Source organism: Pempheris klunzingeri, chromosome 6 (assembly GCF_042242105.1).
Source record: "Pempheris klunzingeri isolate RE-2024b chromosome 6, fPemKlu1.hap1, whole genome shotgun sequence".
In the NCBI taxonomy this organism is placed as follows: Eukaryota; Metazoa; Chordata; class Actinopteri; order Acropomatiformes; family Pempheridae; genus Pempheris; species Pempheris klunzingeri.
The window spans coordinates 1,990,823-2,015,910 of record NC_092017.1 but is presented as its reverse complement, the minus strand read 5'-3'; the positions used below and the strand labels follow the sequence as shown (position 1 = coordinate 2,015,910).

At 44.0% G+C, this 25,088-nt stretch overlaps 1 protein-coding gene across 1 annotated transcript; it reads left to right on the top strand.

The window, feature by feature from the left end:
* Positions 1-22,574, top strand: arhgap39 (Rho GTPase activating protein 39; the record flags this gene model as incomplete). The annotated part of the gene is made up of 10 exons (XM_070832104.1): positions 1-437; positions 8,966-10,253; positions 14,405-14,569; positions 16,090-16,275; positions 17,640-17,853; positions 19,950-20,023; positions 21,387-21,586; positions 21,832-21,923; positions 22,008-22,177; positions 22,380-22,574. Coding segments are annotated over 10 exons (3,021 nt in total), but the record flags the coding sequence as incomplete, so codon positions are not given.
* Positions 22,575-25,088: the final 2,514 nt, after the last annotated feature.

The window sequence follows — 25,088 nt, the reverse complement described above, 5'->3', positions numbered from 1 at the left end:
CTCTTCTGCAGGTTGGAGTGGGTGGAGATCATTGAGCCGCGCACACGGGAGCGCATGTATGCCAACCTGCTGACGGGCGAGTGTGTGTGGGACCCTCCGCAGGGTGTTTGCATTAAGCGGACAGGTGAGAACCAGTGGTGGGAGCTGTTTGATCCTAATACCTCACGCTTCTACTACTACAACGCTTCCACGCAGCGCACAGTGTGGCACCGTCCCCAGGGCTGTGACATCATCCCCCTGGCCAAGCTACAGACCTTGAAGCAGCACACCGATGGCACCAACCCCCGTCCAGCTGGAGGAGGAGGAGGAGGAGGAGGGAGAACATCAGTTGACAACAGCCCGGGACGTAACAGCGGGGTCAGCCGAGAGGGAAGCACCTCCTCCTCCCTGGATCAGGAGCTTTCTGAAAAACAGGGCAACAGGGAAGAGGCAGACAGGTAAGGCTGCTGGTCACTTGGTTCACCTGTCAGGGGCTGGCAAACAGAAACCTGCTGAGCAAATGCATGGAATTTATTATAAGAGGAAATTTGTAAAGAAATGAAGTAAAGAATATTCCTGAAAAGGAAAGTCGGGGAATTTGATAAGTCATTTGGGCAAGTCATGAAAAATCAGGGAAATCTGAAGTCTTATTCCAAAACAATAAAAATGTATTTATTCACCAACCCAATGTTTTCTGTAATGTTAGTAATGCTCTTCTTTGGGTTGTTTCCAGTTAGACGAGCATTCTGATCGCATTCTGTTCTTGGATACATGACGTGTAGAGCCCATCTCTCCTCCTCAGTTACCACTCTTTAAGATAGCTATGTTCTGGCTAAGTCGGCAAACACGCCACCAAAGTCTGAAGTTCAGGAGCTTTGGTTACAAAATTCTAATCAAAAGGACTGGGCGTTAAATTAGTTGACAGAAATGCTAAATGTAAAGTATATGTCAATCATCACAGATCAATAGAATGTTGGAGAGGGAGCCTTTCACAGCCATGCTAAGAGCCAACTGATCCTCGAGGGTCGTGGTGCAGGCTTTTGTTCCAGGACACACCACACACCACTCGAATGAGCTCAACTGAGGTAACTTGGTGATCTCAGGTGATGCAGTTAAAGGGTTGGATCATAGAACTGCAGCTCTGTGACCATCGAGGGCTAGGAGTCTGTGTGATCCCACATCACGTCATAGCTATAGGTCATGGAAATTCAACTTTTCAGTCATGGAAAGCCATGACTGAAAACAACACTGACTTTACATTTGGCATCAGTGAGAATCCTGCATTATGTTGGAGGTCACACATCACAAGATTTAATATGAAGTCTTTTCTGGCTTGAGAGGGAACTGTACAAGGCCTGATAAGTGATAACTGAAGTCCAAGTTCAAACTAAAGTGTTTAGACTCGAGTCTTTTCATATTTTGTCTTGTTGAATCTCAAGTCAGCAAAGTTGTGATTTGAGTCTAGATCATGTTGTTGTGCTGATTACCGTACTGTGCAGTAATGGTCCAAGAGCAACAGCCCACAACATGATCTGTTGATCCTGGTCTCATTCTACAGTCCTTAGTGTCGCTGCATTAGTGACATATATCAACTGGCATGTATTAAGAACGATGACATGGATGTGGAGCAACATTACATCTATGTTGCATTTCCACTTTTGGTTCCGTGAGGATGGGGAACCCTAAATGCCTTGTGCGATGGCGGGGAAAGAGACACAAACAAAAGTTCTGCCGGAGAGAGGGGAGGGCGGGCTAAATGACCTTGGAGCATCACTGTAGGAAAGGTTAGAAGTTGGTTAAAAGTTCCCGTTTTCTCTTTCTTTTACATCTAATGATGTAAAGTGGAATGACAATGGAATGGTAAAGGCAGCAATTTCCACGCCACTTGTAGTTTTCCAGTAAAAGGTCTGGATTACACTGGGACTCTTCCTGTCCTTGTGTCAGTTTCCCTTCATCCCCTCATCTCCATCACTTTCACCCCATCACCTCCTTTTGCTTTCTGTCACTGTCCATTAATTCCTATCCTCTCACCTTCAGAGCCTCTCACCTCTGTTAACGCTCTCTCTCTCTCTCTCTCTCTCTCTCTCTCTCTCTCTCTCTCTCACCCTGAGCATCCTATCACCCCTCCTCCCCTCTGTCTAACCATTCTTGGTTGCCGGTTTGCTGTAATCTGCTGCAGTCTGCAGTGATTGGTAGATATGCCTGGCTGGGGTCACAGTGTCCTGTAAATGTCTTCTTTACTTCAGCAAGAGGACACACACACGCACACTCACACGCGCGCACACACTCACACACACTTTTGCGTGCACAGAGTGCACATAGTACACAGAGTGCGAGCACCCTAGCTGTTCTAGCCTGTTATTCACATTGTGTGCACTCAGACAAACAGCAAATCACTGCTCTTAGAGACAATTACAGACTCTGTGTAGCCCAAGGAGAACAACATGTATAGTGACAACGCTGGTCAGACCAATACTGCCATTTTATTAACGACAATAATAACCTGTTGACAGCCCCTGGACTGCAGTGTCCACCCCACAATATTGAAATGTTGGATGAATTAATAGAATGATGATATTGAAATTTGTTTGTCTCACAGGTTGTGGAGAGGGTTCACCCTCTTGTGACATTTTGGGCGAAAGGAAAAGTGATCAGAAACACGATGTCTGTAATGACCAGCTTTTGTCTTAGAAACGTGTTAATTCATGCAGTTTGTGGTTCTACTGGACTGCAGTGGATTGCTTTCAGCACGGTGTGTTGCAGGTTATGATGAACACATTAGTTTCCACTGCGGCCTCTCAGCAGAGGATAGCTGTGATTGTGTGGTCCCTGCCTGGTAACAGGGCAGACTATGGCCCGGTGAGATAGCTCTGTTTTTAAAAGTCTGTGTTAAGGGATTGCTGATGCAAACCCAGCATTTCCTGCTGCTGTTTCACATTAAAAGCACAATATCATTAAGCAAGCAGGATGCTTTTATTGTGAAGGAGCTGTTGGAAATAAAGTCAGCAGGGTCTTTTATTTAGTAGAAACTGGTCTACACTACAAGATATGGACAGAAACAGTGAGAAGCAGCACATCATGAATTCCTTTTATTGGGCAACGATTGCAATGTGCCAGCACACTTTGAATGGTCACAGTTGCTCAGGGCTCAGCTTGTATCCCCATCTCTGAAAACCTGCACACACAGTAGTTTGTGCAGTACTGAGGCAGAAGCATGATTACCTGATATTTCTAAGAAGCTTTGGTATCAGTCCAGTTGAACAAGGATGGTGATCTAGGGTCTAGGGTGAACCTAAACACTCCCATCACCTGCAATTGTGTCTGTTTTCTATTCAAAGTGAAATCATAGCACAGTATTCTCTCGTCGCATTGGTTCACCATCAGCATTTAGTTCTAACCGTCTGTTTAGGGCCGAGCGTCAGGTCGGAGACGGTCTCTGGAGGAAGTGAATGCTGTTAAGGAGAGCAGGACGGGCAGTTTGTCATAGACCACACAGCCTTCTCTGTGACAGATGGGAGCTATTGACCTCTGCACAGCTCTACCTCCCCACACACACCGTATTAAAGAAGGGATGAGAGAGGGACAAATGGAGAGGAAGAGGAAGAGAATGGAGAGAAGAGGATGAGTGAGGATAAAAGGGGTTCAGTCACTGGTATCCTTTATCGCAGTGTCCGAATCAAACTAACTGATGAATGTAGGCACAAAATTGACTTTGCAATCAGCACAGAAACACACACACACACACACACACACACACACACACACACACACACACAGACAATAGATGTGGAAGATATGAACACACACACCAGCAGCCTTTCAGTATAGCTGAGACCCTCCTGTGTGCAGATACTTTCTATTAATCTCTCTTTGCCTGATATTTTTGCAGTGGTTTAACCCAAACTAATTATGAAATGTAATTAACATTGGCTGTTGGATTCATTAAAGGGTACACGCGTACCTCGACTGAGGAACTCAACCCAGATCAGTCCTGAGAAGCTTTTCTCAGCACATCCTCTCCTCAGTCAGAGGCAAGGGCTTATATTGGCGGGGGCATGTTGTATTAAGTTGGCACACAGAAAAACAGCCCACTAGAGGGCACAACCGCTCTGCTCCTCCACTTCCAGTAGGTCTCTGCCACTTATGAACACAGACAGACTGCTGCTGAAGCACTGTTGTAAGAAGTCTGTCTCTTTTCCAAAACAGCAGCTACAGGAAATTCAGTCTATTGGTATTATTTGGAGAAAAGCTTATTTTATATGTTTACGCATACAGCAGGCCATCAGCTTTTACTATGTCTGTATTTAAAGCCAGTACTTATTTCATGCCTAGCATGCTCACACCTGTCCCCCACTTAAATTATTCAATTTATGAAGCAGATAAACCATTCTCAATTAAATGTACATCTGGTAATTATGCTGCCAGGGGTGACTTCACTGTTATTCCACACGACAGCACGTGTTTGATCTCCTCTCAGACTAAACAGTGAGTGAGTTGAATGCACAGTGAGTGCCAGGCTAAAAGATGCCACTGGCTTGGCTACTAAATCTTTCATCTAATGAATGAGACTAACACGTGCGTGCAGTTCCAGGTCTAAATGCACAAAAAAGATTGTACAAATTGTTTCTGATGGGGCGACTCTCCTGCCCCTCTGGGTCTTTTACTGTGAAAGGGAATTATTCATGAATGGTCCCAGACTGGCCTTAAAGACACTTTTGTCTTCAAATTGATCCATTTGTGTGTGTGTGTGTGTGTCCAGATGGCTGGAGGATCTGCTCTCCCACATCCCTCATTGGATCTGGTTACATGTGTCTACAAAGTTCCAAGTTTCTCTCACACACACGCACACACACACACACACACACACAGGAGCGGCGGAAGCAACTTTGTGGTTGGGACCACTGTAAACTGTTGTAAACTGATACACACAAACCCTTTTCATATTCTGGGGACGGTCATAAAAATGGCATATAGCACGACATCAGCAATCATTTGTGGCATGGGAGGCTACCGTGCTTTGAGATGCATGTCGAGTTTTGTCTCGGTGACATCCTCTGAGCTGTCGTGCTTCTGCTCACAAATGTGTTCCAATTATTATTAGTAGGTTTAAATGCAGTGCTTGAATTTAGATAGATACCTACTGGACATCAGAGCTTTAGTGCACAGAGGAGAACAAGGAGCAGAGATTTCCCCCTGCCTATATTTACTGGCAATTGAGTTAAAATGAACTTTTAAGGCGCATGTCATTTGTTTCTGAAATTATATACAGACATATACATGCACACTCTCTCTGATCACCATCACTTAACCCTCGTATGGTGTTCGGGTCTGTGGGACCCGTTTTCATTTTTTTATCAAGAGAAAAATGATACGATTAATAATTTTTTCAAACTCAGACTCATCAATATGAGCCAAGGCCAATGAGTCTGAGTTTGAAAAAATGATTAATCGTATCATTTTTCTTTTGATAAAGAACATGAAAACGGATGAAATTGGGTCCCACAAACTAGAACACCATACAAGGGTTAACAGTGTTGTTTTCATCTACATATTACCAAAATATTAAATTTGATTTTCATAAACTTTATGTTGACCAGCAGTTATTACCAAGCTGCTAAGCTGCAGATAAAATCATCATTTCATGACCATGACATCATCAGAATAGACAAAAATACAGATTACAGATAATGAGTCATTGAGACAGTTGTGTTGTGAGATTAGAATGAGTGTGGAAAGAGAAAAGGAGTCGTAGTGATACAGCCACACAGCATCTGTCACCTACTCCACACATGCAAAGTGCTGGCAAAACAAGTCAGAGCTAGATTCTAAATGTGGCTGCTGAAGAACAGACACATGCACAGTTTAATTTATCCGTCCATGATGCCACAAGGCAAAGATGGCTCACAGTGACCACACTGGGACGAGCACAAGTGGCTTACTGAATTGCAGACAGTATTATCTTCTCCGCTTTTATATTGTGGGTGAGAATTGATGTGCTGTGTAATCCACAACAAATAACCACAGGGGTGGAGATATTGTTTAGCTTTGTTTTTGTTCTCGCTCTGTCTTCATTCCATTCATATTGCATTGAATGCGAGTGTCACTTGTCTTCCTCTATCACTGGCGGTAAAGAAAACCTGTCAGTCACTGGTTTTTCAAATAGTCTGTGCACAACATGCAGAACGTATTCTGAAGAATCACTTACATGCTGTTTGCTTGTTCTTTGATTGTGAATTAAGATGATGTTTTATTGACTTATTGAAAGATCAGATATAGTGCTCGACTTAATTAGCGCTCGATATCCAATGCCTCACTGTCTTATTAGCTTAAAAGCACAACCTAAAGATGTAAAGCACGTGTGTGTAAACACACACTGGTTAACAGAAAAGATGCCGCGCTCATGCATATACGCACATATATACTGTACACTACTGGTGATAAAAAAATACATAGAACAAGAGAGAGAGAGAGAAATACAGCCCATGAGCAGAAGGACCCGTCATCATAAAACAGTAGAAAATATGTTTTCTCTTGCCCCGGTAGAATCGAGTCATGCTGTGACTAAAGTTGCGACTGTAAATCAGTTTTGCAAGATGTTTGCACCAAACCAAGCTGGTAGCTTGTCCTCATGTTGCTTCTTGCACAACAAAGCAGGGCTGTAGCACTCAAGTGTAGTCCCCATAGTGACACAAAGTTCTGTTATATCACCAGCACAAGTGCAGTTAAGGCTTTTCTTCTGTCTGTGTGGAAAACGTTTGGTTGTTAGCCGCGTAACAACGTTCTCATTTTAGCTTTATACACCAATGTGTGGAAATAGAGACGTTCATATTTAGTATTACAGTGTTATAATGTAGCATTGGATTAGATTAAACTATAGTCGTGTCCCTAGAAACACTGAGATGAAGGTTAAAAATCTGCAGGTTAACGCTGTGCAGATTTAGAAAGATAGGAAAAAGCAGAGAATGTGTAAATTGATTCAAAGGTCAAATGATGATGAATAATTAAAGGTTACGGATAGAAAGACCAACATTGACTCTGCTGGTAGAAGTAGGAGACAGCCAGAGAAAAGAGGAATGGATAGACACGCTGGAGAAAGAGAGGCTTTAGGGCAGAGAGGTGGATAGACTGAGGAAGAGAAAGTGGGTTAGAGCTCTGAGTCTGGAGCATGTTGTGATAAATGCCAAAATAGCCCTGTAATGCTTAATCCTGCCTCTTTGTTTCCCCCTCTCACACACATGCATATTGATATCTACAAGACCACAAACACTTACACTGCCTGACCCTGGGGATCAGTATGTGCAAGTATTTGGACACAGAGGATCCCCAATGCTGCAGTCGATGCCACATTTCCCTCCCTCCTGCCCACTTCACCTCTCGTTCTTCATCCCACACTGCTCTTCCTCCTCCTTTTGTCTGACAAACAGGCAGAATGCCACGGCCCAGTCCATGATGGAGTGAATGTGAGTGTATGAAGTAAAGGTCTGTTGTTGCCAGAAGCTGCTGTTGGGTGGACATTAGCAATGGCAGTGTCTCTACATTAACGATTATTGTCACTAAAACTGACCTTCAAGTGAATTAAGATGGAAAAGTAGATTTACACACAAGAACAGAAAACAGGCTAAAAATCAGCACTAACAGTTTTAAAGTCACTTCTTATTTTCAGGTTTCAAAGTGCACAATTACAGCTGAAGTGAAAATGGAAATTTCCATTTCCATTTCAATTAAAGCTGTATTGTGTTTACATTTTAAAAGTGAAAGTCTATTTCACATTTGATTTCATTTTCCTTATGGCAGTGTTATAATAATAATAATAATAATAATGACACATTTTCTTTATAATGCACTTAACATTTGGAAAACAAAGTGCTACAGATAAAAGAAAACACACGACATTTAAAAGCAACAACACTTAAGAACACGGCCTAAAAACTAGCATAAAGCAGAGTACAGTTTCCAGGGAAACAGTTCAGTTAGGAGTAAGCCCTCTTAAAGAGATGAGTTTCTTTTAAAAGAGTCCACCGTCTGAGGCGCCCTCCGACGGTCTGGGAGGGCATTCCACAGGCATGGAGCGGCAGACTGGAAGGCCCGGTCACCCATTGTGCGGAGTTTAGTCCTGGGGGAGCAGAGGCGGTAGTTGTTAGCAGACTGGAGGTTTCTGGTGGAGGTTTGGAGTGTAAGGAGTTCCTTAAGGTAGTCCAGGGCATTGACATGAACGCAGTAGTGAGTGAGAAGGGAGATCTGGTATTCGGTTCTGAGGTGGATGGGAAGCCGGTGAAGTGAGTGAAGGATGGGTGTGATGATGATAATTCGGCACCCTAGTCCTGGCAGCGCTATCTGTGGAGTAGATTGAAAATATTTAGCAGCTTTTGGAAAAATCTGTATTTTGTGTGACTCTGTAGTAACATAATCAGTTGGACAAATATGATGGTGATGGAGCTTACTGTCAGACACTCAGTTGTTCACACACACAGTCAAGAGGGAAGAAAGAGAGCGTGAGAGACAAAGTCAGACCCCGCATACTTTTGCACCTCATCACACTTGACCATTAACTGTTTGTGTTAGATTGCTCTTTTTAAGTCACTGTACAGTGTTATGACTTCGGATGAACCTTTAAACTCCTTTATAACCTTTATTATTCAAAATAGACTTCCTGGATTGTATTTGATTTATCTCTGACCTGTACCACTACTGCATACCATTGCATTATTTTTTCTTTGCTAATCATTGAACATAATTCAAATAGAACATCATGATACTGGCACAAAGTCGAGGCCATGTGGATGATTATTACAGCTGGCAGAAAGGATATAAGGTGTTAACAGGAATATGTAGGAAATATGAGGCTTTAATGAAAATAGTCTCTTTAAAGTGTTGCCAGGCCCTGTAGTGTGAATGTGACAGACAGCTCTTTATCTCTCACCTCCCTGACCCTTAATTACATTTTCTCTCCTCCCTCCCATCTCTCCTGTCACTCCTTTCCTCTCAGGACTTCTCCCTTCAGGTGGAACACTGGTACGAAGGAGCGAATGCTGATCAAGGTCACTGACAGAGAGCCCAGCTTCTTGGCCCACCAGGGAAATGGTTACTCCCCCTGTGACCCCCCCACCCCCGGTCCTCCCTCTGGAGGGGGCACCACCTCACGAACCCGCCGTTCTTCTGGAGGAAACGCGCCCTCAGAACCCGATGGCTCTCCCGTTCTCTACGCCGACCGCCGTCAATCTCCTTTCCTGAAACGGGCTGAGCTGGGAGGCACTGGCACCCATCGCCGCTCCTCAGCTGACTCCCAGCCTCCCTCGCCCCGCTACGCCTATGAGCCCCCGCTGTACGAGGAGCCGCCGTCAGAATACCAGCCCCCTCCCATCTACGAAGAGCCTCCAACTGACATGCACCTCTCTGACTCCTCATCCTTTTATGGCACCGGCAAGTCACCCGCTCGCAAAACCTCAGCTCCTCTCTATCACTCACCCAAGCAGGGCCAGTCGCCCTATGGCCAGCTGGTTCTGACCAGGCAGAAGTGTCCAGAAAAGACCCAGAGTCTGGAGTACAGTCCTGTGGGAAAGGAGTACGTCAAGCAGTTGGTGTATGTGGAGCAGTCGTCTTCCAGCCCCCGCTTCAAGACCACTGACCGTCTGCTCCGTTACGGCACTACGGGGGGCTATGGTGGCTCATATGGGGGATCCTATACTCTGCAGCACAGCCAGTCACTGATCAGGGACCCCCGCCTACTGCTGGACTACAGTGGGGAGGGTGGAGAGGGAGGCCAGAGGTTGCTTTATGAGGATTCCATATCCTGGACATCCAACCAGACCCACTCCCTTTCCTCCTCCTCTACAGGTGGTCCTGGGGCTTTCTCTCCTGGAGGTAATCGAAAGCGCAAGAGCCGCAAGCCATCCCTCCCCCAGGAGCTGGTACGCTGCGGGGGTTTGGAGGGGGAGCTGGCGGGCACAGCATCCGAGGCAATGGTGGCCCAGGCCAGGCTGGCGTGGGAGGCCCAGCAGGTTATGAAACAGAGGAGCAGTTGGGACTCGGGGCAGGGTGGGGGAGTGGCACAAGGCTCCAAAGATGGCTATGAGAGCGATGGGGCGATGCCGCTGCCGTTACCGGGACCGGTGGTGAGGGCCTTCAGTGAGGATGAGGCGCTGGCGCAGAGCGATGGCCACCACTGGAAACGCAACACCTTTGATCGGCTGGGCTTTCCCCAGGCGCTGCTGGAGAAAAGTCTCTCTGTCCAGACCAACCTGGCCTCCCCTGAGCCTTTCCTCCACCCCTCACAGGTACTACTACATCCTGGGTTTTCACAATTAGAGAATAGGATAATTCCAGTTTGTTACAACTTGGGTGGTCATTTCTATCAGTTTACAACTTGATCACTCCAAATGTTTCTTGTTGTGATGAGTACAATGCTGTTACAATAGATAAACATGATTAACAGAACTACCCAAATAAGACTGAAGCTTCGATAAACTGGAGTTATCATTTTAGGATATCAATACCCATCACTGACTTCACCTCGTCCTCTCAAGATGCTTTCCATAAAGAGCAAAAGAAGATGCACAACAAACAACAACCATGATAACAGCAACTATATTACTAACAATAGGAATATGACTAATAATGAGATGTAATAATATCATAATAATATGGTAACAGTGAAAAACACAATAGTTAGATATATGAATAATAATAACAATATCAGTGTTTAGGGCCGAGCAGAATAACAGCAGAAAATTGCTGCTCATCCAGGACTTTATGTCCTTAAAGTAGACTTGGAGTTTTGCCAACTGATTGGATTCATCAGGCTTTATTGATAAGTATAATTTGGCATCATCTGCATAATAGTGTAAATTAATGGAGATAATATCCTGATAATATCGGTCCAAGCACTGAACTTTGTGGAACTCCATGTCTAACCTTAGTGTGGACAGAGGACTCACTGTTAACATGAACAAACTGAAATCGATCTAATAAATAGGACTTAAACCAGCTTAATGTGGTTCTTTTTATGCCAGTTAAGTGTTCTAGTCTCTTTACAGGATGTGATGGTCAATGGTATCAAAAGCAGCACTCAGGTCTAACAAGACCAGTACAGAGAGAAGTCCTCTGTCTGATGCCAGAAGGAGGTTGTTTGTAACCTTCACCAGTGCTGTCTCTGTGCTATGGTTCGCTCTAAAACCTGACTGAAAGTCCTCAAATAGACTATTGGGATTTAGAAAATTGCACAGCTACTTTCTCCAGGATCTTTGAGAGAAAGGGAAGGTGGGATAAAGGTCTATAGTTGGCTAATACACCTGAATCTAGAGTAGGCTTTTTCAGGAGAGGTTTAATTACTGCTACTTTAAAGGACTGTGGTACGTAGCCTGTTAATAAAGACTGATTTGTCATATCCAGTAAGGACGTGTTAATTAAAGGCAGGACTTCCTTAAGTAGCCCAGTAGGAATGGGGTCTAGGAGATGATGCTGCAGAGCCTTACATACATTACATAACAGTTGCACTGCCTGTTCCAATGAGACACTACCACCTCACCTATAGTAGCACCATGCTCAGGGAATACAAGTGAATACAAAAACAGAGTGTGAAAGAAATGTTACTGTTAGGTTACTGCACATGCTTTAGCTGTGTTTAACTATACTGCATCATGCAGCTCACATCAGTTAAGAAAGACATCTTTTCTCTGGAGAATGCTGTTTTTTCATGTAGAACATCTCTGGACAGTGTGTAAACGTTATGACATAATACAACCAGTACTGGAAAGACTTCACATTCATGTGATATCACATATTGCTTCTCCATCAAATGGAATGGCCCAGTTGTCCTGAAAATTTAGATGTTCAGACATAAAGTACCAGCTACTAAACGGCCCTTGAGGTGAGACTGTCAACTGTCCATATGTCTTTCTGTTGACCAGTCTTACATAAGAATAGCTGCTGCTGCTTTGATTAAACAAATTCCCACTAATGACAAAAACTTTGCATTTCCTGTAGCTGTTCCACAATAAAAACCTCACACTGCTCTGACAATGGAAAGCTTTTAACGTGAAGCAGCAGCAGCAGCAGCAAGAAAGGTGCTGCTTGCACAAATCTGCTGCAGCTTAACATGGATCTTGAACATGTGAAAAGCAATGGGTAACCATTACAAACAAGCACACAGGAATACAACTCAACATTCACTAGATGATAAAAAAAAGTACTGAGAGCTGAACACTGACAGAACTATAAGAGCAGCACTTTGCTTTAGTCACAACAGATACACAGATGTTGAGTTGCTTTATGTGCTGCTGCTTTCTAGTACTGAAACCTTTTTTTTTATTCCAATTTAAGCACTGAACATGGGAGTAGGATGAGTCTCTGGCAACCTCACCAAAGGAACACTTGAATACGACTTCATCAGAGTTGAAAGGGTTGACAATGCAGTCATGAAAAATGCGCCAGAAATGTGTGATGTGCTAATCAGTTCTAGTCTGACAGCGCTGTGAGTTAGCCTAAAACACAACGAACCCATATTTATGTATAAATAGATGAATGTCTGGATTGTTTCAATGTGATGTAAAGAGGCTGACATGGAATGAAGACATGAGCACTGGTTGGTTTATCTGACTTCTCAGAGGCCCCAAGGAGAAAAAGGGGTTGGAAAGCACTTAGCCAAGAGGAAAATAGGCTGTCGCTCCTCTGTCTTTCTCTTCTCCCAACATTTTTTTCTTTTGCCTTCTCTTTCTTCTTAAAATCACCAATGCAAAGCTTCAGTTTAAAGCTGAGAGCATGAAGGGAGCAATCTGCTGAGCAGAATCCACCTTTGAAAGAAGAGAAAGAACAAAGAGAAAGGGTATAAGAGATGCACAGAAGAGAGTTCTATTCAGTAGCAGAGGACTAAGGGTACCAAAATAATTGTCATGTAAAATTGCAGCCACCTTTATGGAAGCTACTTGTCATAATCCATAAGCAGGGCTGCAGTGGGGAAAAAAGAGAATTAATCTTTTCTCCACAGGACTCCTAATGGGATCAGCCAAAAGTAAATGTAGCACAACAATATAAAGAAAGCAGCATTCTACTTTGTTAAACATTTATGAGTCTGAGATGTTCAGGTGGACGTCTGTCTCAAGTCTGTGTTACAGGCACAAAGCTGAAGTCGGGACATGGTTAGCCTAGCTTAGCATAAGGCCGAGCAGCAGGGGGAAACAGCATCGGTGGTTAAAAACTGCATCTATGTACACCTCTGCAGCTCAAATAACGAACATGTTACATCTTAAAAAAACAACACTGTGGTTTTGAGTACCATCTATTGGCGAACAGTCATGTGCTGTGCCGGTTTGAGGCCTCCTGGAGTCTTGTCTGCACGGGTTTCCAGGTTTGGCAACACAGTGCTACAGAGAGCAACATTAAAACCTGTGCTCACTGAGCAGATCTTACAGCCCATGCTACAGGAGACACTGGACCGAAGGACTGGGCAGATTGAGTAACTGTTGTTTCTGCACCCACTAAAACTACAAACTGACATTTTATGTTTTTCTCTTGTGTGTGAATTAAACAAGATACAACATGTTTAACAGCAAACTTTAGAGATGTTGATAGATGAAGTCGTGAAATTTGGATAGTACCAGGCTAGCTATTTACCCCTGCTATGCTAAGCTAGGCTAACCATGTTGCCACAGCATCACCTCAAATATCTCTGGGCTTTGTGGGGAATGGCTGTGGGCTGGTGGCCTAGCATTCGGAACTAATCGATTATCTAAGTGTCATTGACCACTTGTTGGATTACACTCGACATCTTCATTAACATCACTGGAGTGAGCTTCCAATCTCAGCGTTTTGTCTGATGAGTGTTGAATCCCGAAGACGCGGTGGTCCGTCTGTCCAAACATCTTACCAACACTTTGGTCCAGAGCTCGGTCCATCTAAACAACCACGCTATCAGGGTATTGATGATTGGATGAATATGAAGCTCCCAATCAGGTCAACAAGTTCACCTGCACACCAACAACTATCCCATAATGTAATTGTTTGTTATGATCTTTTTATTGTATGCCCTTTCACCACAGTGCACACAGTTAAAAAACAGGGCTCATGTCTCCATGGCAACAATATACTAAATGTTTTTCTTCCTTCACACTTACTTTCTTTCATGCTGTATTTATTTTACACCATGAAAGGCTCTCACATTATGTTTTCGCTGACCCACAGCCTGTATTTGAATTGTTTTTTCAATCAAGACACTGAGGAACAAATGGACTCTTTGTTGCACTGAAATAACCTTGTGGAGATTGACGTATTAGCGCGTCAGTATTAATCCCAGTCAGCTCTTTCTGAGCACTGAGGAAACTTTTTCAGCTGCTCTAAATGTTCCGCAGCAGCTCAGAGATGAGTGACATTTTCTGCCTCCTCTCTCCAACTCTTGCCTCTTTCCTTCTTTCTGTGTTCCTTCACCTGTTAGTCGGAGGACCTCGGAGCCTGTGCCCAGTTTGAGGCTAGTCGAAATGCCAGGAATATGATGCCAAGCGCCAGCTGTGGCATTTTCCCAGAATTCACCCTGAGAAAGCCCTCGTCAGAGACGGACATCGAGAACTGGGCATCCAAGCACTTCAACAAACACACACAGGTACTCCACTGGGTGTGTGTATCTGACTCTGAATACTGCATGACATCATACACATCACCATAACCCTGTCTCTCTTTGCATCTTTTGTTGGTATTCATGGCCTTAGTATTCATAAAATAGAGGTTATTCTCATGCACATACGGCAGTAAGAGACATGGTCATGTCATTTTGCCTTCATCTCATGTGCCACATACTGTATATACATATTAATCTCTTTCCAAATGGCATCTTAACACTGGAGAACGCTGCTAAATATGCAAGTCAGCTGATCACTAATCAATTTTAGCCACTCAAAAAATAGCACACAGTAGAGCTCATTGTTGACACAAAGTCCAACTTGTTTGTGACGGCTGTAAGATGTGATTGAAAGCTTCACAAACATCCAAGTTGGATCTGGCGTTGAGCATTTTTGTGTTCAAACACAAGCTGATCGGATCTTTTGATCAGGTTTGCCCTGAGAATGTTAATTAGGAGGAGGAAGTCCAGCCCAGAGGGGTCCTGGGTGTTTGTCATCCTGATGAATCCCCTCATTTATCATGTAAAGAGTAGGTTTGTAATGTGTCAGTGTCAGTCAACATTCTGCTCAGGTTTGCACTGTGGTGATTTTTCCCTCTGATCTGCTGCTGAAATATCCTGATGAGGTGATGAACTGACTACCTCATGTTTCACCTCTCTTGAAAAGTTTTCTATCTTTGAACTTTTCAAAATGTGTGCCTGTGTACCAACCTCTGTGGTAAATGGAATAATATCACTGTAGTAGAATTTTAATTGGATCTTGCTGCTAGTGTGAAATGTACATGTTACCCCCCTTCCTGCATTTCCTAAACTGTCCGTAGGTGTGAATGTGACCGTGAATGGTTGTCTGTCTCTGTGTGCCAGCCCTGTCTAGTCTCTAGAGATGGTCTGAGTACTCGGAGTGAATGCTCATTGGCTGCATTTACACTCTGCTTTTTTGAGACTGGACATCTAAAGTTTTTGTTCGTACCGTCTTACCACACTGTCAAAGCATTTCACATCCTCCAGCCTTCCACTGTTACCTGCTGGTCAGTACCTTTTCAAAACTCAAGGATGCAAGTGTTCAGTCCTGAGTCTTTGCCACACTTCAGAATTGAATGACTGGTCTGAACCCATTATTGTATCATCATCCTGGTGTTTGGTCGTAATCCCTCATTGTGTGTTGCTATGGTGATCCATGCAACATGTGCACTGTATGGTTGCATCCCCCTCTATTCAATAGGGACTAAGAGGTTATAATGAATGTATTAATAAAATGATGTGTCTGTATAATTGGTCATGATCACGCTGTAAATAATAACATTCTAAGTGACATGGAGTGATTCTTAACAATAGTTATTTATCAGTTCCTTAGTTGCTGTCATCCATCCATCCATTGTCTAGAAGTGTAAAATGGCAGCTAGTATCTGTCTCTGTTTCTGTACCACTCCTCTAACCCTCTCTGCTGCTCTCCTCTTGTGCGTCTCTCCTCTTGTGCGTCTCTCCATTCTCACTTGTTTTCTCAGGGTCTGTTCAGAAGAAAGGTGTCCATCGCCAACATGCTGGCCTGGAGCAGCGAGCCCATCAAGAAGCCCATGATCGTGACCTCAGACCGCACAGTGAAGAGGGAAGCAGTGGACATCTTCAAGCTCATCCAGACCTACATGGGAGACCGTCGTTCCAAGGTTGAGCCGCTCGCTGTGGCTCTGGAGGTGTGTGGACAGTCTGAACCACTGCTGTCATGGCTCAGGGTTTAACCTGGAGGTCTCAGTCATGCATGTGCAGAAACTGTTATTCTCACTGACTCCTGCAAGTCTCAGCTTGGCATCCATCTGTTGTGATTTTTACTTTTCCATGGTGTCCTTGGTCTGAACCTCACGCTTCATTCATGTGAATATGGGACCAATAAAGGAATATCTTATCTTATTTTCAGGCATAGTCACATTAGGAGTAAAACCTAGATGGTAGCAGTACCTTTACTGGGGAATCTGTGCAGAAATGTAAGGCAGTGTTTGCGCTGACAAACTGAATGGGGATCAGCTGACTCTCCTGCTCTCTGCAGGACGGCTGAACTGTGCAGGAGGCCTCACGCTATGAAGCTGTGTGTCCTTGTTCACTGTGTGACTTTGAGGGAAAGCTTTTAAACCACCAGGGACCTCATTAATAAAACTGTGTGTATGATCTATAGTAAAAGTTTACATGCACACAAAAGACAAAAACGGTGACATCAAAGCATAAGCCAATCTATAAAACTGTGCACATATGCATGGAAATCTCCCTTTATATTTATATCACAGTCAAGTTGTGCACATGTAGACGAGCTTCATATTCTGTCCACCTCCAAATATCTAGAAAAGGTCGATGCGAAACCCTTCATGAATATTGATACACATATTCTTCCTATTGAGAATGGCACCTGTGTTGGAAACAAAAGAAAGTTTGAGAGGCTGATGGCTGCAGCAGCTGTTACTGAATTTTTATGATTAAGTAGATGTATAATTTATGTTTGATATGAGGTGAAATGAATTTTGTTACAAGGGTCATAACACACTACTGTACACAGACAGTTGTCAGTGTTTCCAAACCTTTTGCTTGCCTTGCTCACAGCTTCTGCACAGGTTCTCCCAGCCAGTTACCTTTTGTAAATGTTCTGTATACACAAATGAAAGTTTGCCAACGTGTGAGTTTTACAGCTAAAACAGCTAAAATCGACCTTTCGTCAGTATTTGGGATTATTGTATTTTCTCTGGGTTTGTCCCCACTGTATGAGTGACCCCTCACACACAATGATCTGAGCCACTGTCAGAATAATTAGTACTGATAAGGGGAGCTATTGAAATATATCTGCCGTCCTGTTTTGGTGTTTTTCTGCTCCCTAGTGGTCAAGAATTAAATAATGCAGCTTTAGAAATATAAAAAATTGTTTATTGATACAAAAATACAGAGAAGACACTGAATGAGCCTACGGTCTGAAGACATTTCAGTTTTATTCCTAAAGGGACAGTCATCAGCTTGAGGAGGAAAGTGATGCTCCTTAACCGACATGGCTGTCTGTCTGTCTGTCTATCTCTCCCAGGTGGTGGTGCGTGGGTGGAGTAACCAGGGTCTGCGTGACGAGCTCTACATCCAGTTGTGTCGCCAAACCACAGAGAACTTCCGCTACGACAGCCTGGAGCGGGGCTGGGAGCTGATGGCTATCTGTCTGGCCTTCTTCCCTCCAACACCCCGCTTTCACACCTACCTGGAGGGCTACATCTACAGACACATGGACCCGCTCAATGACACCAAGGGTGAGGGGGCAACATTACAGAGAGCTTTCCTGACTTTGGGTGGCAGGGGTGATCTCAGCACATATATCTGCCCGTCCACTGATTATAGCTGCTTTAAACAAGACCACTATCAAGTGACATATTCATGCTTCAGTTGCTACGAGCAGATACTGTAGGAAAACAAATGAAATACATCTCCAGGTCTATTGAGTGTAAAGATTCTGTGACTTAATCATCGTATTATTCTATTATTATTATAATTACTAAACTAGGAGACAGGGTGTAGAGTGTTGGTTCTTCTAACATGTTCGTATTGTGGGCTGCTATAAATACTGCAGCCTCGAGGAGACATGAGGGGTGTTTGAGACCTTTTGTCTTTTTATCAATCAATCAATCAATCAAACTTTATTTATACAGCACCAATTCACAACAGCATTATCTCAAGACTCTTTCCATAAAGAGCAGGTCTAGACCAAACTCTTTAATTAGAGAGAGACCCAACGATTCAGGAATTCAACATTAAGGATTCAAGAATCCCCACATGAGCAGCATCAGGTATTATATTAGGACACAGTGAACCTTTTGGAACTCCATGTCTAACCTTAGTGTGGACAGAGGACTGTTAACATTTACAAACTGAAATCGATCTAATAAATAGGACTTAAACCAGCTTAATGCAGTTCCTCTTATACCAATGAACTGTTCCAGTCTCTGTAACAGGATGTGATGGTCAATGGTGCCAAAAGCAGCACTCAGGTCTAACAAGACCAGTACAGAGAGAAGTCCTCTGTCTGATGCCAGACTGTTTTTAGACAACAGTCTTGATTCCAGTGCCGTCTAGAGCTGTCCTAGAACCTTCAGTCATGTGATTCAAGTTCACTCTTGACCTTGAAACGAGCAGCTGATTACAAGGTCCAATTTAGTCACTGTTTCAGTTATATTTCATGATATGACATTTCTCCGTTTTCTTCCTCAGTTCTTCTTATTTTTCCCGTCTTTGTCAGTAACATAGGACAAGATTGTTTCTTGAGCACAACACCTAGACAGTATATCCCAATAACCATGGCACAGGTTGATGTTTTTTTTTAGTTAGCAGATGTTATTTGGACAGTTTCAGCCTTTTCAGCCACTCCTATTATGATAAAGGTTGCTGTTTGACCACAGCTGGTCAGTGTGTTATACTGAAATCAAAAAAAATGTACCATGATCATGTCATGTACCATGATTTCAGTGCAGATTTGGTTTGATATCACTCATTATTTGCCATTACAGTGGCCACACCACAAGCATTTTGAAGACGTTTAGAGGGTTAAAGATAAGATTTCATCATGGAGGATATTGGTGTGACCTGCACTGGGGATCTCCAGGATGGAATATCAGAGGACAGAGGGAAACTGACACTGATATACAACCTAACAAATATCTTCAGACCAGTCACCTCTCTTATTTTAAACAGAAAATCAATAACCTGCAAACTAAAATTTCATGTAGAACGCTGCTATAGAAAGCTGTGAACTGAAAAACCTGGAGGCCAACAAGCCTCCTAACAAGTGTCGTCAGTGAGACACCAGCATTGGTGCCGTTAAACCGTCTTTCAGTGCAGCGTTCCGCTCTGTGCTTCAGTGTGGGCAGAATAAAGCTGTCCTGGTGCTCTGCTTCCCCCTGCAGGTGAACAGAACCAATAACACTCTTCAGCTGAGCGGTGAAAGAAATCCATACACCTTGTTTTCCCTGTGCTCTGCTCGTCTTCAATACAAAATACAAGGTTATGTGCTTAAAGGTATACTAGTTTTTAGGTTAAGGTTAGTTTACTGCCCGATGTCAGACTTACTGTGAACTATCCACTGCAAACTACGACCCTAACTGAGTGCAGCAGTCTGTTAGAGGAGACAGTCTGGTGACGCATGGTAACCTATCATTTCAACATTTTTAACATGACTTTTTAGTTATAGAATATCCAGATACGCAGATTTAATATAATAAATCTGTGCAGATTGCTTCACCTCTGACTCTGTCCTACTTCCTGTTGAACCACTACATGTATATATCTTAAAAATGATGGAAAAGAAAATCTTCTAACAGTGTCGGCCGTGCCTTCTTTTTGTCTCTTGCTCCAGGAGTGGCCATTAGCAGCTATGCTAAATACTGCTACAGGAAACTGACAAAAGCTGCTCTGACAGGAGCCAAGAAGGTAAGGTGCTGTGTCCGTCTGTCCTCCTGCTGCTGTTTGTGCAACAAAACTCATTTTCCTTTAAGTATAACTGGTGTTTTCCAATTGTCAACAATTCCTGTGAAAAGAGCAAAAGCAACAATGCGCTTGTCTCTCAAAACCTTTTTCTCTTTAAAAACAGCTCACAAATGCATAATTTCTTCTTTTAAAGAGACTTGATGATTCCCTAAAATACTAAGCCACTGCAGGTTTTAATCCAGTGTCACTCAAACAGGAGGAGATTGCTTGTCTGTTAGGGACCAGGTGCAGCAGGATGTTGTATGTGGGACTGAGATGTATCAGGCTTTCATTGTTAGTTTGGGTTTGGTTTGAGAAGTATAGATCACCAGACTTAAAGATTTAAAAGAAGGAAAATGTACTCATGTATACATGTTGTATGGACACTTTTGCGTTTAAAGAGAAGGTAATATAATGTTTGAGCACATGTAGTTAGACTGTGTTCAGTCCATGATAGTGGATCATTATTTACAACCCAACACAATCAGTCTTGTTCCACTAACAGTCCTTTAACATTCCTCCTGCATTTCATGAATTACAACTTTTTGGCCATAAAGATTGTCCTGGACATGAAATACAGCTGCACATTATTCAACCCCCTTTGCAAATGAGGTGTTCTGGCAAAATGTACAAACTTTCAGCTGAGTTCAATGAACATCTGAAACGAGAACACTTTAAATAGATCACCACAACTACTATTACAGGTGGTTTCTTCAAATTCAAGACATTGTGCCACTTTTACTGACTACTGCAGTCTGAAAATCATTCAACCCCTTCTTGACGAGCATCTGCAGTACTTAGCAGAGCACCTTGTGCTGTTATGACCTGCTGCAAACGTGATGCACAGCCAGACACCAGGTCCTGAGGAATCTCAGCCCAGTCCTCATGGACAACAGCCTCCAGCTCTCTAGTGTTCTTGGGTTTGTGTGCTGCTAAAACCTCACCAGAGATTTTCTAAGGGATTGAAGTCAGGTGACACTCTAGTATCTTCCAGGACTTCTTCTGAAGCCACAATAATACTCATGGTTTTGGCATTATATGTGTGTGTGTGTGTGTGTGTGTGTGTGTGTGTGTGTGTGTGTGTGTGTGTGTGTGTTGGCAGGCAGCAGCTTGGCTCAGAGCCTGTGTAGCATGAAGTGCCAGGTTCTCAGCAGGCCACTAAAAGAGATCGTTTGTCATGTTTAGGACTCCTCGGTGTGTGGCTGGTGTTAACCCGCTAACCTTTAACAGCACATTACTGAGCGCTGTGGGCCTCGGGTGGACTGAAGGGTTCCTCCTACTGCTGTCTAGCAAACATCCCTGTGTGTGTGTGTATCTCTCTCTTCAGGGCCTGCAGAAGCCTTGTCTAGAGGAGATCAAGCACGCCAGCAATGCCATCTTCAGTCCTTCCATGTTCGGCTCGTCCCTGGAAGAGGTGATGGAGCTGCAGAAGGAGCGGTATCCAGACAGCCAGCTGCCCTGGGTGCAGACACGCCTTTCTGAAGAGGTTCTGGGTCTCAATGGAGACCAGACGGAAGGTATCTTCAGGTGAGTGGCAGAAGGGAGCAGAGGGGGCCACGAGTAGAACAGAACAGTAGCCCCCACGCACATGCAATACTCAGGAAACACGATGTAGGAGACGTGTGTCTGTGTCTCTTCCACCGTCCAGTTGAGTTCATGTTTATGCCCAACAACGATGTAGAATTCAGGGCATCAAGAAATAGAGAAGATCGAAAGAGTGAGAGTGGAAAGACGAGGGGAAGAGTAATCAGCCTGTGACATTTGACCCGCAGGGTACCAGGGGACATAGATGAAGTCAATGCCCTCAAGCTGCAAGTGGATCAGTGGAAAATCCCCACAGGACTGGAAGACCCGCACATCCCAGGTACCCAAACACCATGATGTTCAGTCAGCAGCAGCAGAGTCCTTACAGTGCTCTCACCCTTTCTCCGTCTCCGTGCGTCCCCAGCATCTCTACTAAAGCTCTGGTACAGGGAGCTGGAGGAGCCGCTGATCCCTCACGAGTTCTATGAAGAGTGTATCACTCACTACGACAACCCCGAGGCAGCCGTCAATGTGGTGCTGGGCCTGCCACACATCAACAAACTGGTGCTCTGCTACCTCATCCGCTTCCTACAGGTAACACTCAGCACAAGCAGAACCCCATCCTGAAGCCAAGCCACAGCCACACAGCAACACCACTACTCACGATTGATTGTTTTCAGTGAGGGGGGGGGTCAGTATTTGTTCTGATTCATTGATAAGGCTATTTTACAAGGTGTTGTTGGATGTGTCTTCTGAAGGTAAAAACCAGTAATGTCCTGCTGTGTGCTGTGTGCAGGTGTTTGCCCAGCCTGCCAATGTGTCAATCACCAAGATGGATGTGAACAACCTGGCCATGGTCATGGCCCCCAACTGTCTGCGCTGCCAGTCTGACGACCCCAGGGTGATCTTCGAGAATACCCGCAAGGAGATGTCCTTCATCCGGGTGCTCATCCAGCGGCTGGACACCAGCTTCATGGATGGAATCCTATAGCCCCCCCTCCCCTCACTACATGCAAACACAAACGCTGTTTGTGCTCTCTTTAACCGCCTTTATGACAGGCCCCTACACACTCCCCCAGCACAGGAACATCATACATACAGTGTTACTGCTGGGTGAACACCTTTCCTCTCCTACATGTTTACTTTTCTGGAACTAACAAAAACTGCCTTGTTTTCAGTTTGTCCACCGTTTTTTCAGTTTGAGTTGAACCAGCTGTTTTTTCTACTTCTCTAGACATAGTCTGACATTCACATGAGAGAAACACCAGTATTGGAGTTCATGGTTTTCATATGATAACAGTACTGTGTGTGTGCCTTCACATACATTAACACGGTTCACACATGCTATGGAGAAATTAGCAGGGACCTCATCATTTGGATCAATGTGTTAGTGTCACCCTCACACTCAGAGTTCAGGAGCTCAGAGGTTTATTCTAAATCCAACTTATTAACTTTAACTGAGTTTTCTCCTTAACTGAGTTTTCCCCTGCTTAGGCACACACACACACACACACACACACACACACACAGTTACATACAACTTGGTATAGATTATACACACATCAATAAGGTTTCCGCCCCCTGCTGTGTATTATAAAGCAAGAATTATCACTGAGATGAATGATGCGTTCATTTAAACATGACACAGCTTCTGCCACGCGTGTTACAGTCTCTCACACACGCAGCGGCCAAGCATCAGATTTGTACAAGATATAAAGTCCAAGTGCACCATTCCATCAGTACTTCATTATATCAGACTGATCCTGCTGGACACACACGTCAGACGACAGGTGAAGCTGTGTCCAACATCGTTTTACACTGCCATTACTCAGAGCGCAGAGCTCGGCTCTGAGGCTCTTTGCTCTGTTAGTTGTAACCTGCCACCAGATGGCAACTGGCAACCCTGTACCGAAACCAAAAGACAAAACATTTGGGTGAAACCACACCCTCATTCCGTTAGTCCGATGTTGCCCGAAAGCAGCGTTCCACTCATCACTTAGCCGTCACGTGAGGAGAACTTGGACACTCAATCACCCCTACTGTAGTTGTGCTTTGACTTCGAGGCTCCGACACTTCCGCTATGTCGGATTTACAGACACGTTAGCGTAGAGAAGTGTTCTGCAGGAAGCTCTTCAATTCTTTTTTTGTGGCGTTTCAGCCATCACGCCTGCAGCAAACACTGTTACCACTGCAGCTGCAGTAGCTTGGAAATGAAGATTCTAGGAAAGCAAAAGAATCACTTCTAATTGGATAGTCCGTCCGTCCGTCCATCCATTCGACTGACTGATGACTAATGAGAGATATTAGATAATAATTATTCTACATTGCTGAGAGATAATGACAAACATGTATACAGTAATAAATCATTCTATGACATATTATTCCTGCTTGTTTTCTGTCAGACCTTCAGACTTTGGTTGATATTATTGTTCGTTTGCACTGTATGTGGATGATGTAAAAACATCTACATAGCACTAACTCGATCAGCCCTGCACAGGTCTGTATACCACATTTACATACTGCTAACAGTGCATATAGTGCTCTCCATAATGTTAGTGTATACCATAGACTGCATATGGCACATACAACAGCCATACATACACTATGCTGTTTATAGGCTCCACTCTAAGACTCCAGCAGGCACCGTGCTGTGTCGGCTAAAACCAGTCTAGCATGAATACTGCATTACCGTGTAGCCTAATAGTCACCACTATGCTAACTATTAGGTAATGAACCAGTCTACGCTACGGTTCACACCAGACCAAGAAGGACTGTAGCAGTCCAACCTCTGAGCGCATCAAACGGAGCAACACTTTATTGTTTCTTACATATTTAGAAAGCAGCACTGGAGTCAGTAATCTGTGGTAAAGGTGGATTTCGGTGTCCTTGTTCTGATCACTTTAAACTTGTGTGAGCCGGTGACTCTTGGCTTGGCTCCATGACGGATGAACACGGCTGTGACATGTAAACAGTCCTGTATCCTTCAGCATCAGGTCATCTTGAACAAAATCTGGTCACGTTAACCACAGCCCACCTGAACCCACGAGCACAGAATACAGTTGTAGGGGCGATAGCAGCACTGCCAATAAGGCCCCACCCACAACGTGTTAACACCACACAGCATGCTTGAGTGCCAGCTCTCCCACAAACCCCCCCAGCCGCATCCTCCCACCCCACAGCAAGCCCACCACCACCACCACCACCACCACCACCACCGAGCCCCAGCAGGCCTCTCTGCTCACTAATGATTTGTGAATGTGTCTACCTGTCTGCGTGCTTGTCTGTCTGTCACTGTTTACAAAATGTACCCGTCTCTTGCATCCATATGGTCTTTGTCTATGAACAAGTAGTTGTTTACTGTATTCCTTTGAGATTTTTGCTGTATTTAACAGAATTTCTATGTTTTTAACCCATTGTTTTTATATGATTTAATTTATTCATATTTATTTGAGGAGATTTCCTTAATGCCTTCTTGAGATATTGTATTGTAGGCTCCAGTGTGTGC